Here is a 16,156-nt window from a genome sequence, read left to right as displayed (position 1 = left end):
TCTTAATTTAAGTTAGTATATCCTTTAAAAATTTTAATATTATAAATATATTTTAATTCTGTAAATTTTAGAGCACTAAATTAGTAAGATTGTTTTTTTAAATTGACTAATATACACGAAATTTCTTATTTTTTCAATCAAAAAATAATCATTTCATTAACTATTCTTGGTTTCCTTTCATTTCAAGTAATAAAATGAATTAGAAAAATCGTTGATTACTCATGATTTTTCGCAAGTTTTTTCAATATTCGTACTGCAAATATTGTATATACAGTATATACATATATTGTGTGTGTGCGTGCTTAATTTTCAAATCACAATCATATTCCATTTTATAATTAAATTTGTTAATGAGATAATTTTTGTACATTCGTAATATATTCTTAAACTATTAAAAGTATAATACCAAATAAATATTCTGTTATTAATTTAAAAATATTAACAGGATAATATATAATATCTGTTATCCTTTTAATGTTTTTTAAGTTTTTGAATAAGTTTTTCCTTTCGATATTTTTATACACTTCCTTTCCTTTTATTTACATAAAATTTCTTACCTGTAAAACTCGCTTTCTAAGTCTCTTCCAAAAATAGACAAAAAAAAAGTGATTTTTATGAAAACCTTTTAATTTTTATAAATATTTTCATATTTTTTTTTTACAATACAATTTTTTACAATAATATTTATAAAAAATTATAAATTGAGTTCATAAAAAGAGGAAATCAAAATAATGGTCATATAATTATGTTTTAAGGAACAAAATATGAAATAACAATAAATTTATTTAATTTAAATAGGAGAGAACCTTCTTTCATTTGTTCTTTCACAATTTATTTACTTTGTTATAAATTTGCATTCATTCAAAATTGTATGATTTCAGTAGCTTATTTTTTTTTATGGAAAATGACTTTTTATTCGAGTGTGGATTTTTTTCAAAATTCTTGCTTTTGGTTATTTGTCCTAGAACTTACATTATATACTCAGTGACCACTTTATTATTAGGTACACCTACCTAATATCGAGCAAGTCATCTTTAGCCTTCAGAACATCCTGAATTCGTCTTGACATGGTCTCCGTGAGGTGTTGAAAGAGTGCCACAGAAATGCTGCTCCATTTTCACTCAATTGCTTCCCACAGTTCCCAGATAACCAGAAGTATCAAGAGATCCACGAAAGTGCTCCCCTACTCTTTTACACCGCCATCACTAACCTGCATTGATGGCATCTGGCTGGATGGGTACACGAATTCAAGCTATTATTATTATTATTATTATTATTATTATTATTATTAGTCATATGGTGCAAGGAAGTTTGAAGCTTATGCTGCACCGGCCAAAAAAAAAATAAAAATTCCGAGTTACTCTGAGAGAGAGAGAGAGAGAGAGAGAGAGAGAGAGAGAAAGAGAGAGAGAGAGAGGAATCATCAAGAAAGAGAAGAATGATGATATCCAGCTCAGGAGTCTGGGTGTGCCAAGCCCATACCAGATGTGAACGAACCCCTGGGGCAATCAAATTCTCCAACAGCGTAAAACAGCAGGAACCGGGATTCGTCAGATCATGCAACGTTTTTCAATTCTTTCACTGTCCTATGTTGGTGTTCCCACGTAAAGTGTAATGTTGGGAGTGGAACCCGGTTCGGTTGTCAGCTGAGATACCCCACCAGCGAAAATGTATGAAGACTGCGTTCTGAAATTTTTTTTTTTTTTTTATGAAAATCCCAAACACGAAAGGTATCAAAACCTATAGTACTTAGTATCGTGCATGGGTTGAAGGAGAAGTATGGGGGGAGGGGGATGCCGGAAACTTTGCTCTAGAGACTAAACATGGGTTTCACCACTTCAAGCCTCCAATAAGCAAAGTGGTGGTATTTCACCGGTTGATGAAAGTCATCTACCACCTGAGCATGCCTCTTTGTTACCACTGTTGCACAGAACTGTTACTTGACTCACTATAACATTTCTGTTAAGCTGTACAAATGGTATCAGCCTCCGTTAGCCTGTGTCATCAACGATGTTTCCGATCACAGAACTGAACTGCTGTTGGGTGGATGTTTGTTTGTTGGACCATTCTTGATACAGCCGAGATACAATAGTATGTGCTAACTCCAGCAGGGCTGCGGGTCATCGAGATATTCGTACCGACGTCTGTGACATCGATTACTATGTGACATGTAATCGCGTATGCTCTAGATCAGATAATGATGTTGTCCGACCGAAAATCCCGGTTTCCCAGGAGATAAAAACATGCAACCTTTGCGTGAAATCGTCTTGAATTTGCCTTCATATATAATTTTCTGAAGTAGAAATCGCCTACACAATTGTAACTTCCGACAGAATCAGTACTAAATTTTGCTAACACCTCCTTGTACATGCGAATACATTACGTGTTCTGCATTCTTTCAGAACCTGACTGTCCTAGACATGTTCAAGATATCCGAAGAATTCTTCATTTCCTTAGGACTTCAAAGAATGACACCGGAATTCTGGCACTATTCGATCATCGAAAAACCCAAAGATCGAGAAATTGTTTGTCATGCTTCTGCTTGGGATTTTTGCGACGGCAAAGATTTTCGGTAAGTTCTTTCAGTTTGAATGACAATTTAGTAACAACAGTTCAAAGATAAAGTTATTGCCCTCTGATAAGACTCGTTTAATTGGAGACAAATAACAACGCTATTCACCACTGTACACTGGGATCCAAAAATAGTGGATACAAATCGAGAAATCGATGTATTAATGATGACTAGAGTGAGCCACATTGTTAAGTTATGTTAAGACATGGTATAGTCATTGACAGAGAATACGTTTCTCTCTTCATTCTGTACACTTCTTTCAACTGCTATTGAATGATGTGGACAGAATGAAATGAAACCGTTTTCACTGCTGTTGATTTTCAACAGCAGTTTTCAGTGCTCGTACTAACAATCTGTTCTGCTGAAATTTTCGTTTAAGTTCCCATAATCGTTCGGATGTCACAGAAATAAGATTGAAACGAATTCTCTGAATACTTTTGAGAGACTATTTTTTAATTCATCTGCTGATATAAATGAAATATAAATGCGCTTACATAGTCCTCAAAGGTAGGCATTTCGCCCTACTCAAAGTCCAATAATCTCAGCCCTCTATATCGACTAGAGTAAGCACCATAAAGCCTAGGCGAACGTGCAGGCAAGATTTCCAACGGCCGATGGTATGCTACTGATTCGAATTGCTTATTTCTGTGTTCATACATATGCTGAAGTAGCATGCACGAAGGTATTTATAGTCGTGATGAACAAAAATGAAACTCATAGAAAAAGGTTGCCGACTCCTGAACTAGAATATATCACTTTTTACGGGAATATTGTTTCTCAGAAAATTTCATTCACCAAGATCTCTAGCAAGCACATATCGCACAGGAGCAAGTTATCATTCCTCTTAATTCCCTATCGCTTTCTGTGGATTCCAAATAATGACGTCCCCAAGCTGATGATTAAATACCTCAATGTGTTTCTTGTGAACCCTTTTTGTCAAATATTAAATGGAATTCTCCAACAGCCTTCCTGGTGATCGTTGCTTCCTTATAGCAAAGTGGCCAAAAACAACACACACATATATAGAAGGGACATTAGAAGAATGCAATCGTGTTTTATGTGAAAATTTACACTTGTCAACAGAATAAAACATTTTTTTTATCAAAGATAAAACGTACTTTTCTAAATCAGTTTTACGCAATTATTTCAAAATATTTCTCGGTTTTTTGACTACAACATCTAGTTTTCGTAATACGACTGCTGTTATTATCAGTATAAGTCGATTAAGGCGATTTCATTATAAAAAAGAGGTGAGACTGTTTACAATTACATTTATCACTTTTACAATTTAATCAATACATTTATATGCTTAGTTAAAAATACTGTACACTATTGTAAAAAAAAGAGAAAAAGATATATATAATTTAAAAATGTGGTGTGGATGATTCCCTTTAGTACACTGTCCGGAATGTCTTAGTAAAACGTCTAGCTGTCAACATATATTCACTCCAGAAACCTTGGTCGCTTTTTTCAAGTCAGTGGAAAAAGCGACCAATGCTCTTGATGGAATTGTTCCCCCTGCTTATCACTCACCTTGTATCTTTCTATGAGGGGGACCTGTGGTTACCTAAAAAGTTTCCAAAAAGCCTTTTTTTTTTTAAATTGCTTTCTGGAAACTTTTTCTGTAGTGCTTTTAGTTATAATACACTGAAGCATTTTCAAAACTTTCCCTCTGCAGAAGCTCTCTGACTTAAGACCTCATAAAGATTTTCTCTTTCACTTTTCACACAGATCTTTTGAAATTTCTCATTTAAGTAATGAAATCCTCTCGAATTCATTTTACCTATCATTTTCAAAAACTCTTCATTAGGCCATGTTTAATGTGGAGAGGCAGAAGGAAATTCTTCGTTAGATCTCTTAAAGAAACATATTGCACACTACTTGTTCCTGGCTCACATGTACTTCTTTGGGGCCAGTCAGCTGAGGTAGAACGGTGTGCGATAGAACGTCTGTCTGCAAGCATAGGAAACAATATTATGTTGTGAACGTTCTTTCCATGCCATTAACATACCATTGACTTTAACATCACTTCAGATTTATGAAGAATTCGGAAACATGCTGTTATATTAGCGTCTCACTTTGTAAAGTAAATGAATACACTTCAGCGTCATTTGTTGGAAAATGCAATTCTCAACTACTCATGCAATATAAGACTGAACTACTTCGAGTAGTGTTTTCATGTTATTGTATGTTTCCTTTAGATGAACAAAAGTACTACATTAGTTCACCTAGAAAGTCATTTCAACTACAGTATCCATATGTGTTGTGTCTGTCGCGCTTGTTCTCTGGTCTCTTTGTCTGCTCTTATGTACAAAAACCCGAGTTTCTTGGGAAATAACCTCTGGTCTATATCTTACAGATATAAACCAGAGGGTATTTCTCTATGGATTTCTCTGTGCCATCTAGACCACTGTATTTCTCTCTGCCATCTTAAAATAACGAATTATAATTATTGTTTACTGATATTAATAATACTCTTAGCTTGATTTTTTGAAAACATTTCTCAATAAATTGGTACAGGCATTTTGCCATAGCAAAATGTGTTACAAAAAACATTTATTTCAGCCAAATTTTCAAGTTTGGAAATCGACTCTTCATTTGTCCTGCTCATATAGCTCTTAGAATAGTTTCTTCAAAAACATGGTTGGTATTTTCTGTTTGGTAAAACATGAAGAGATACTCCATCATGAACTCATAACAGCGGAGGTTCAAACCATTTTGTATTAAAAATACAGGGTGTCCATAAAATATTTATCACATTACAAATTATTACATAACAGGAACTACAAGTGATCAAACAGTTTTTCAATGGAAAGGACAGCCATTTGTAGCACGTGGGATGTCCAAACGGTTTACAATTTTATGCTAATGTGTTCTAGCATTTGAAGCGTCACAAAAGCAATTGCATCAGTGATTCGCTAGCAAAGTTCATCCAGATTTGCAACGGGCGTGTGATGCCCCCAATGTTTCAGAACCCTACAAGAAAAAGTCCAGTGGAATATTATCCAGTGAGCGGGGGCGCCAAAGAATTGGTCCTCCCCGTCCAATCCATCGGCTTGGAAAATTCTCACTGAGAAATTGTTGGAAAAGCGAATGAGGAGGAGCGCTATCTGCAGAAACATAATGTTTGATTGATGTTCTGCCATCTGTGGAATCGCAAAATGCTCTAGCATGTCAAAGTAATTGCTACTTTTTACGGTAGTCTCCGCGAAGAAAAATGGGCCAATCATCTCGCTAAGGGAAAGAGTGCACCACACATTCAATTTTGGGGTATCCCGTTCATGCTCACTAAAGACATGAGAGATTTCGCTGCCGAAGATCCTGCAGTTGTGGCGGTTGATCTTACTAGACAGGTGGAAGGTGGGCTCGTCACTAAAGACAACTTTGTTCAGGAAGTTGACATCATTTTCAATCGGATTGAGTATATCCACAGCAAACTTTCTCCCATGTAGCGGATCGTTTTAATGCTTGTACGAACTGGATTTTGTATGCATATAATTTCAGGTGGTGGCGAAGAATCTTGTGAATGGTCGATCGGGGGATTTCTAATTTTCTGCTAGCACAACAGACAGATTTCTTGAGCTGTATGTAAAACTTTCACTAACGCACTCAACATTCTGGTCACTTACTGCAACCCGACCCGCACCCTTTTGATGCAGGACGCTGATAGTTCCCTTAAACTAGTGGTTCTCAAACTACTGAGATCTACGGACCCTTTCAAAAATCGAAAAAAGTTTACGGATCCCTTCAAAAATCAAAAACAGTTTGCGGACCCCTACATATAACATATGCATATATATGTATATATATGCATATGTTACCGTTTCGCGGAACCCTGGAACTGATCGACGGACCCCAGTTTGGGAAACGCTGCCTTAAACTGTTCTACTCATTGCTTAATGGACTTGCCTGAAGGTACCTCACCTCCATATTACCGGCGGTATCGCCTTTGCACTGTAAACTACAGATTTAAACTCGGCAAACCACAATACACATATACATCACTTTCTGTTGAACCACCGCCATTTTAATGGTTATTCTAAGGCCTAACTGTTATCAACCCTAGTGAAATCTACACGACTATATAAAGCTATATAAAACTCTCAGATGACATGAACATTATTCATATATCAACTCTAGTTTGAGCTTAATAATTTTGTAAATGCGGTCAATAACTTATTGACCACATTACAAAATTTGGACACCCTGCAACTGTATCTTAACACGGGAATGCAATTGTAATTTAACAGTTTCAGAATAAGATGTATGAGAACTGAAACTTATATTTTCGTTATTAAATTCAAAAAGTGATTAACATTATTATTATTATTATTAGAGTTTATGTGTGGCATGAGCTCTTTTATTCAGTTTCGATTAATAAACTACAATTATTATTATTCAGTTTTTTGCACTTGCAGGATCAGGATGTGCACTGATATCACAATGAATGATCTCGTTGCCATCCATCACGAAATGGGACACATCCAGTATTATCAACAGTATGCAGCTCAGCCATCTGTATTTCGTAGTGGTGCTAATCCTGGTAAAAATCGCTTTCTTGTTTCAAACTTAAACCCGCAAAATGTTAGGAATATAACTATAATTATTGGTTTTACAGTACTGGAAGTGGAAGTTCGGTTATTGATTAAATTTCTATCGATCTAACTGAAAGATAGGTCTATCTTCCAATTTAAGTCAGTTAATCGGTGAATACGTTTCTTTGTTTAAGGATTAGCATTAAGAGGGCTACCATTCACATTAAAAGTGCCAATTTTTTTGCATTTTATTAATTGTAGTGTGTGTGTGTAACAGTGGGGCAACATACGATAATACTATTTGAAATTTTATTGTTTATAGAAAACTTTCCAGCTGTTTGAGTGAAGTAATACCAGCTTGAAAGTGTTGCTTTTCTAATAATTACAATTTTCATAGCTGAAAAAGAGCACTTTTTTTTAGTTATTACAGTTTGAGTAATCGATTCTTGCTTATAAAGAGAATTTGATGCTAATCATTGTTTTGGCTAAGATTGAAGAAATTTCTCTGATATAAAAGTTTTACTTGTTTGAAAATTTAATCCCCACTACGAGGAACGTTCAAAAGTTCGAATGTTGTCTACAAAGCCATTGAGATATCGATCCCAGCTCGAATTAGTAAAATAGTGTTCTAGTAAAGGACCAATAAATCCCGAAAAAGGCTGTCATATCAGCATCTCATGTTGTCTCGTAAATGAATAAACTTTTGTAGTACCAGTTGTTGGAAATAGTGCAATATCCAGCTACTCATGAAATATAAGACTGAGACAGACCAATCCATTTAATAAGCAATGAAAACTTCAGCTGGTCGCACAAGCGCGCTGATGTGCCGCCATCAGAAGCGCATGAGCAACTTAGGCCATATTGAGCCATATGTAATATGTCTGTAAATTGTGTGTGTTCTGTAGTCGGCTGATTTTTGCTGGACGAAAAACCCCAGTTTTCGGGAGAAAAAAACCATGCTACCTTCGCCTGAGACACACTAATTCAACCACGTTGTGAAAAATACCCATAAAATTTCCTCGCGTCATTGACGGGATTCGAACTGGGGTTTTCTCGGCTGTGTAATGTGACGATACCGTACTAATAAAGGTCAGACAATGTAGTGGTGTATCGTAGTGTGATTTTCTGCTACCGTCTGAGAGAGAGAGAGAGAGAGAGAGAGAGAGAGAGAGAGAGAGAGAGAGAGAGAGAGGAATCACCAAGAAAGAGAAGAATGATGATATCCAGCTCAGGACCCTGGGTGTGCCAAGTCCATACTTACCAGATGTGAGCCCCTGGGATGAGCTACTGATAAGCAACAAGAACTATAGAAAAACAGGAAGAATTAATAAAAGTTATACACCCTTATTCTTCTGGCATTATAACCCAGGGTGGGTCTTAGCCTTTTCGACGATGTCCCACCAATAAACCCTACCAGAAATCAAACATGGTGGAAGTTGTGCACCCTACAAATACCAAAACTTTTAGCATGTCTTATTCATAAACACCAAAATAAAGATGACTTTAATGAGAAATGTGCATACGTTTACAATAAAATTGCATTTATATTTAATTCAATGGTTTGTTCATATGATGATAATTGATACCAGTTTGTAACCTGCTTATGGTCATACAAGTAGTATGCTTTTCATACGTATAACAAACTTTTTCTGATTATATTGCATATTAACGCTATGTGTAGGTTTAACGTTTTTTTTTTGTAAAAACATTCAAAAAAAATTTTTTTGACTGATGCTCTGTAAGCTTGCTTCCTTGCATCGTTTGCCACTAATAATACTAATTTTTATGAACGATATAAATTACGAGCGTTGGAATTTTATCATTGTCAATTAACTTCCATATTTAAACTACAGTATATTTCTCATATCAAAAAGTGATTACAAATAACAGCTTAACATTCATCATTAAGTAAAGTTTAATCTTAAAATAAAAATCCATTGGGGAAATAACATTACAGTACTTTGATCAAACTCAACACTGCAGCCACCTTGCAAACAAATTTACCAAAGCCACCTTAGTTTCAAAACAACTTCAACATGTTCATTCCGCTAATGTCATCACTATATATTTCAGTGACTTCATAAAACCTAATATACCCATCTGCTCCAATTTATCGTGGAGTTTCTAACTCCAATTAAAAACATGTGGCTGTATTTGAATAGCATAGAGACTAAGAAATTCAGAACCTTCATGGCAGAATGCCTTAAATATACAAACTTCCATCAATATATAATTTAAAATAGTTTAGTCTTATTCTGCAAATTCTGTATTACACTATATTGATTTGTGGGCAATTATCGGTTGGCAGATCTTTAGGAGATCCCACAAACGGAGGCCAGCACTCATCCCTCTGTGCTACTATGGATAGGTAATTGACCACCACTCCCTCTTTAGGTTAGTGAAAGATATAGATCCTCTGGATAATTATCACATCCAGCCTGTTAAAAATCCGAACTACTGACCCAATATGCCAATCTTCTTCTACAAAGAAGATCTTAATTAAATCTTAATTTAACTTGATTCTTAATTTTGTTGTTTTTCCAGAAGAATCCAATACCCTGCTTATATCGACCAATTTTTTTGTAAACTTGTTTATAAATTATTATGGTTATTTTGTTATATGCATATCCATCATGTTTATTTCTATTCTTCACGATGACCGTGTGGTATATTGTATATTGCAATTATTCGCTGTTATAATTTGGATTTTTTTCTGACTTACCTTTTCATATATCATGCAAGCGCCTCTTGTCATTAGATTGGCTGTATCAGGGCAAGCCACTGTATTTAATATTGGCAATAAACTGACTGAATAATACATTTGAGCGTAAGGATACAAATCCTCCAATAATAATTCAAAATGTAATGTGAACTGAAAAATGTTTCAACAAACATTGCGCATGCCTAATGAAAAATTTTAAAAAGTGATAAACATGCTAAAAGGGACAGTTAAACTATTTACAGATGTACTGACGAATCAATTTTACCGATAGAAACACTAATAGAAATATAACTTTTCACATAGATTTGAAAACGATAGACTGTACAATTCTAATGTAATCCTTAACAATACCAAATGTAAATGGTCTACGCACGTCCTCGTGGGCAGTTGCCAGAGCAGCACTAACAGAAACTGCGAACTCAACTAAAATGTGCAAAATTTCAAATTAATTACAATACATACAATTAAAGGTGGTAATGACCTTAATTTAACTTGAGATCTTAAGTTTTATTTTTCCATATTTTCCCAATATGCCCGAGATCTTTAGAATTGTTCACTGCTAGCTGGACAAAAAATCCCAACTTATGCAACTTACTTTGTATTTCTTCTTTTGCTGAATGGACTAATTAATCAGCTCATGGCTCATTAATGATTATGTTAACACTTTTGGAGTTTGCTTCACTTATTTTTCTTTTAAAACTAGCTACTGGAATGTTTAAAATGTATTCTCAGTAAACGACAATGTTCGAGTGACTAAGTCATCGTAAATGGAAATAATTATGGAGTAACGACACATAAATTATATATCAATCGACGATGCCGTTGGGTTGCAATTAAATTTAATTAACTAAAATTAAATTTAAGCAATTGAATTTAAAAAACTTTAATTGCTCGCTTTTGAACTTTTAAAGGGTTCCATGAAGCGGTAGGAGATACTCTGGCACTATCTGTGATCACACCTCAGCACTTGAAAAAGATCGGTCTTTTGGAAGAAGTTTCTATTGATGTTGGTAAGTATTACATTGTTTTAAAGGCATAACAAATAGAATTAATCGTGGCATAAAATTTTCTTGGAATAAGCAAATCACAAATGAGTGCGTCGAATATCTAAATACAAATAGGACACGAACTGGTTTGTTGGCTGTAGATGGAAACTGGACCTGGCGTCCGCCCCCGGCGGACGCCAAGGACCTCGACCTACTGGGGGCCTCACTCGTTGATCTTAAATATTTTTTTAAAACAACCCACTGTCCCATATCACTTAAGGAAGGGAGTTCCAACCCAACTGCTAAATTTTCAACTTGACACCACAAACGGCACCAGGCAGGAAAGACAACGGATAACCAAACATCTACAAGAGATATGGCAACATGACTGGGACACTACAACAAAAGGGGCCATCACAAAACGATTCCTTCCATCCATAAGTTCAACTCACCCAGAACCTCCACCCTGGTTTTCGCCTGGCCTCCATGTGACCTTTATCATCACCGGCCATGGATCCTTCCAACAAAAACTGACCGCCATGGGAATCGAGAATGACCCACGTTGCCACTGCGGCGAAGAGGAGTCCTGGGGGCACCTCATGTATGAGTGCCCCAGCTACGACAACATTAGGCTTAAATTCCTCACCACAATACAGAGAAACCCTCGCAATCAAGAATTCACTCTGCTACTCGAGGAAGATACCTATAAGGCATTAACCACCTATGCACAAGAAACATTTGCACTTAGGCGAGCTAAGATTGCAGAACTCAGAGCCCAAGAACTAAACCGGACCGGCGTGGGATAACTCTCCATTCCCCCGGAAAAAACGCAGACATAATTATGCAAACCCTAATAGGGTAGGATCCACTGCAGGCACCATCCAAGGTGCGGGATGCTGGCACTCCTCGGAGTGCGGGATTTAAAAGTCATCGCAAACCCGAAATGGGTAGGATATACTGCTGGCACCGATCTAGGTGCGGGATTGCTGGCACTGACCTCAGTGCGGGATCTACAGGCACTATGCCATTGACAATTACACAGGGGCACCTGTCCCCTGTGACTTTTAAACCCACACTCTTTCCTATACTTCGCCTAAATTAGGGTGGATTTATTCTCCCCTGTCAACCCACCCAAATTCATTCTCCCTCAAATCCTCTCTTTTTCTATGCTCCTCTCTCTCTCTTCCCTTTTTTTTTTTTTTTTAATCTGTTACTTTATTTTACTTAATTTTTTAATTAATTTATTTATTTTTTTATTTTTATTATTATTATTTTTTTTTATTTATTTATTTTTTTTATTTTATTTTTTTTATTTTTTATTTCTTTTTATTTATTTATTTACTTATATTACTTTTTATTTTTATTTATTTTATTTATTTTTTATTTTATTTTTTTATTATTATTATTTTATTTTTATTTTTATTAATTTATTTTTTGGCTCCGTCAGGAAGCTCAGGCAACCCTGGCGGAGGCCAGCCAGAGTATAATGGGCAGCCTGGCTCACCTCCCAGTGGTGGTGGCGGGCAACGTGGGGTTCCCTTAGGGGCCTTGCGGCTAAGCAGCCAGAGACACAACAACAGAACACAGCACAACTCTGTCACAAACCAGACACTACACTTTTTCTGGCTTTTACAGAGATTCTGTAAATTCTTCACAAAGTACCATGGCGCAGATGTGGGAAACCACCGGTGGCGCCTTCCACAAAACACTATGCCACTATGCCACTATGTCCCATATGTTATGTTGTGGTCGAAAGCACTGCAAACACGGAACATAATGATATACGAATAATGTTTTTGGCTTTCTTTAAATAGTTTAAAGTGCCGAAAATATTAATATTTAGAAAAATAATTAACAAATTTAATTCTCGCTTATGATTATAAATTAATAACATATATCATTATATATTATATATATATTATGTAATTATAATTATATTATACTGTATAATCATAATTTTTAAGCTACGCTCCGTGTAAAACTTCTCGAATGCAAATATTTTACTTTGTATTTTACGTCCTGTTGGTCATTTATATCAGATAATATCTTAAAATGAAACGATTTTAGAAAGTGGTGCTGCAAAAATAAAAAAGGCAAAGCATCAAGAAGAAATGATTAAACAGCTTCCAAAAGTTACAACCTTCTTTACCAAAACAGGTTTGGATTCAGTTACCAACCAACAGTAATGATTGTCCTTCAACTTCTACAGCCTCAAGTGCTGAAGAAAAACCAAAAATATCATCAATTTATACAGAGAATGTGATTTTGTCAAATCAGTACGTATATACAAGACTGCTGATGGTATTATCGAATCAAGGTATTTAACCCAAGCTATGTTTAAGCGAAAATTATACAACGTGAAGATAGTAAACCGAGAGTGGCTTATATATTCGCCATCGCAGGGAAATGTAAATTGTTTTGTGTGTAAGCTATTTTCATATTCCACGTCTGTATTTAATATAACCGGATGGATTTAATGATTGTAAGAATTCTGCAAAAGCTGCTATAGAGCATGAATATGGACAAGAACATAGAAAATGCATGATGACGTATAATTCCCGAAAACAAGAAGCTGTGCTTATTGACACACAATTAGAAATTCAGTTTAAAAACGAACGTCAATATTGGAAGGAAGTGCTAAAAAAGAATAGCATTCGTTGTTAAAATTTCTAGCATCAAGGGGGCTTCCTTTGAGAGGTAATAACCAGAATATTGGTTCTCTAAGAAACGGAAATTATTTGGGAATTATGGAGCTACTTAGCCAATTTGATCCGTTTTTGTGTGGCCATATTAAAAAATATGGTAATGCCGGAAAAGGAAACCGTCGTATTTGTCTGCTACAATATGCGAAGAATTTATTAACATAATGGGATCAAAATTGTTGGCCTTGATTGTAGCTGAAATACAAAAAGCAAAATATTTTTCTATTTCAGCAGACTCTACACCTGACGTGTCCCACATTGACCAATTAACTTTTATTATCCAATATGTAAAAAACGATGGTCCAATATAACGCTTTTTGCACTTTGTTCCAATTCATGGGCATGCAGCAAATCATCTTTCTGATGTGGTTACTTCATTTTTAAAAGATAACGATATTGCATTGATAAACTAAGAGGTTATTCATACGACAACGCATCGGATATGTCAGGAGATTATTCAGGACTTTAAGCCCGACTTAAAGAGCAAACCGAGTTAGCCTTATAAATACCATGCGCGGGGCATTCCATGAACTTAATTGGTTTGCAAGCGGTAGAATGTAACTCAAGCGTTATGATTTACTTTAATTTTATTCAAAATATGTACAATTTTTTTTTCATCATCTACACATCGTCGAGAAATATTGATTTCAAATTTAGGCTTTCACCTAAAAGTTGTGAAAAGTTTATCAAAAACTCGCTGGTCTGCACATGCAGATGCTGTCACTGCCCTTCATGATGGTTACGAAAATATAAAGAAAGCTCTGGATGAACTTCTAAACGATAAAACTCAAACGTCTCTCTTGAAACATTTACGTTATAAAATGGATGAGTTAGAAACAACTTTTTTAACAATTTTCTGGAATGATATTTTAAGCCGTATTAACAAAACAAATATAAATTTACAAAAAAGAGAATATCAATCTATCAGTGGCTGTTAAATTAATTAAATCACTGACATTATACATAAATGGGAAAAGAGAGTTACTTGAAGATTATGAAAAGAGAGCAAAAGATAAATCTTGTATTAAGGACTATTGCGATTCTTATAAGTGTGTAAAAAAGTGTAGCTATTTTTTAGCGTTTTTGTGGAGGCTGGTGAAGACGAAGTTTTGCAGAGTGGTAGAAAATTTAAAATAGAAACATATTTACCAATAATAGATTCTCTAATATATAGTTTAGAAAAACGTGGTAAAGTATACGAAGAAGTGTATGACAACTTTGGTTTTTTAGAACACATAAATTAAAAATAAATCTCATAAGTTAACTGCTTTTTATATAAATGGCGAAGAATTGAGTTCTGAATGTATTCATTTCAAATCTTACACAACTTTAGATTTGATTGAACTTAAACAACTCGGGCGATAAAATTGAGAAAGAGGAAAGTATAAGTATTCAAAAATTGTACGCTCATATGCAACGCGAAAACATTTTCAATGTATTTCCAAATATTAAAATTGCAATGAGAAATTTTTTTGAGCATGATGGTGACAAACGCAGGCGGTGAACGTTCATTTTCAAAGTTAAAGTTTATAAAGAATGAATATAGAAATAATATGAACCAGTCGCGTTTAAATCGTTTAAGTTTGATGGCAATAGAGAATGGGCTTTTACAAAACATCGATTTTAATGATGTCATCCGAGAGTTTGCCACTTTGAAATGTCGAAAAGCACTTTTATAATTTTTGCGAAAAAAACTTTTCTTAAAGTTGTTCATAGGTATTTTCTTTATATTTCGAACAAATTTCATACGAATTAAAGATTTCAAAAAATATAAAAATAAAAAATAAAAAATAACGAGCATAGTTTCCAATAGCTCTTTTAATACATATAACGCATAGTACATAGGTTAGGAATGCGACTAAGAGAGACACAGAAAAAAAATTAAAACAAAATTTAAACTGAATAGGGGCCACATTTAGAAATTCGCCGGGGGCCCAAGAGTTCTTAAAACGGCCCTGGATGGACACAGCCATTCGAAACTAGGCGATCAACGCGAAAACAGTACACAGTGGGGGAAACAAACAGACAAACAAACTCTTAGTGGGGTGGAAGGCATCAGAATCGTTCTGTTGACAATTAAGCTCAAAGCATACTGGTTGTTACACTGGTCAAAAACGTTTTCTATAATGTGAACTAGGTTAGCGACCTAACTTCAATTCTTTTTTAAACTCAGTCTTTTCTTATTTCTCTCAAAAAAGATCTGCTATTCCCATGCACACCACAGACAACACTAAAATTTCAATGTAAGTCCACTTACGGACAATTCTGGATAATGACTTCTAACTTTTCTTGGAATAAGCACATCACAAATATTGCTTCCTCTTCAACGAAGAAACCATGTATTTTCTTCCTCTGGCTGGGTTAATTTTCTTCTGAACAGCTACTTCCCACATTTGGGGTGGTCCTCCCCTCCAAAAAAAAATCTTTAATTTTAACTCTTAAAACTATACAAAAGGACAGTCAGGGTAATTGATGACCTCTTATAACCTGTCTCCCCTCTCCATTACACAGTTATTCAATTTTTGCTGCTTACCTTTCCTGTTGATATTTCCATGGACTGTTCTTATAAATTGGCATCCGCAATTCCACCGCTGCCTTCCAAAACCAATTCTATGTGCCTCAACCAGTATAGATCCATT

General features: G+C 35.2%; 1 protein-coding gene across 1 annotated transcript in view; it reads left to right on the top strand.

Annotated features, from left to right (window-relative positions):
- LOC150089750 (angiotensin-converting enzyme-like) overlaps positions 1-16,156 on the top strand; it is a 111,545-nt gene that overhangs the window by 18,539 nt on the left and 76,850 nt on the right. Inside the window, 3 exon segments of the mRNA XM_090390091.1 lie at positions 2,403-2,572; positions 6,991-7,115; positions 10,741-10,839. Of these exon segments, the coding sequence (XP_090246217.1) occupies positions 2,403-2,572; positions 6,991-7,115; positions 10,741-10,839 (394 nt within the window).

Source organism: Mastigoproctus giganteus, chromosome 2 (genome assembly GCF_048544385.1).
Source record: "Mastigoproctus giganteus isolate SK-2022 chromosome 2, ASM4854438v1, whole genome shotgun sequence".
Classification (NCBI taxonomy): domain Eukaryota; kingdom Metazoa; phylum Arthropoda; class Arachnida; order Uropygi; family Thelyphonidae; genus Mastigoproctus; species Mastigoproctus giganteus.
This window is presented reverse-complemented; position numbering and strand designations above follow the sequence as displayed.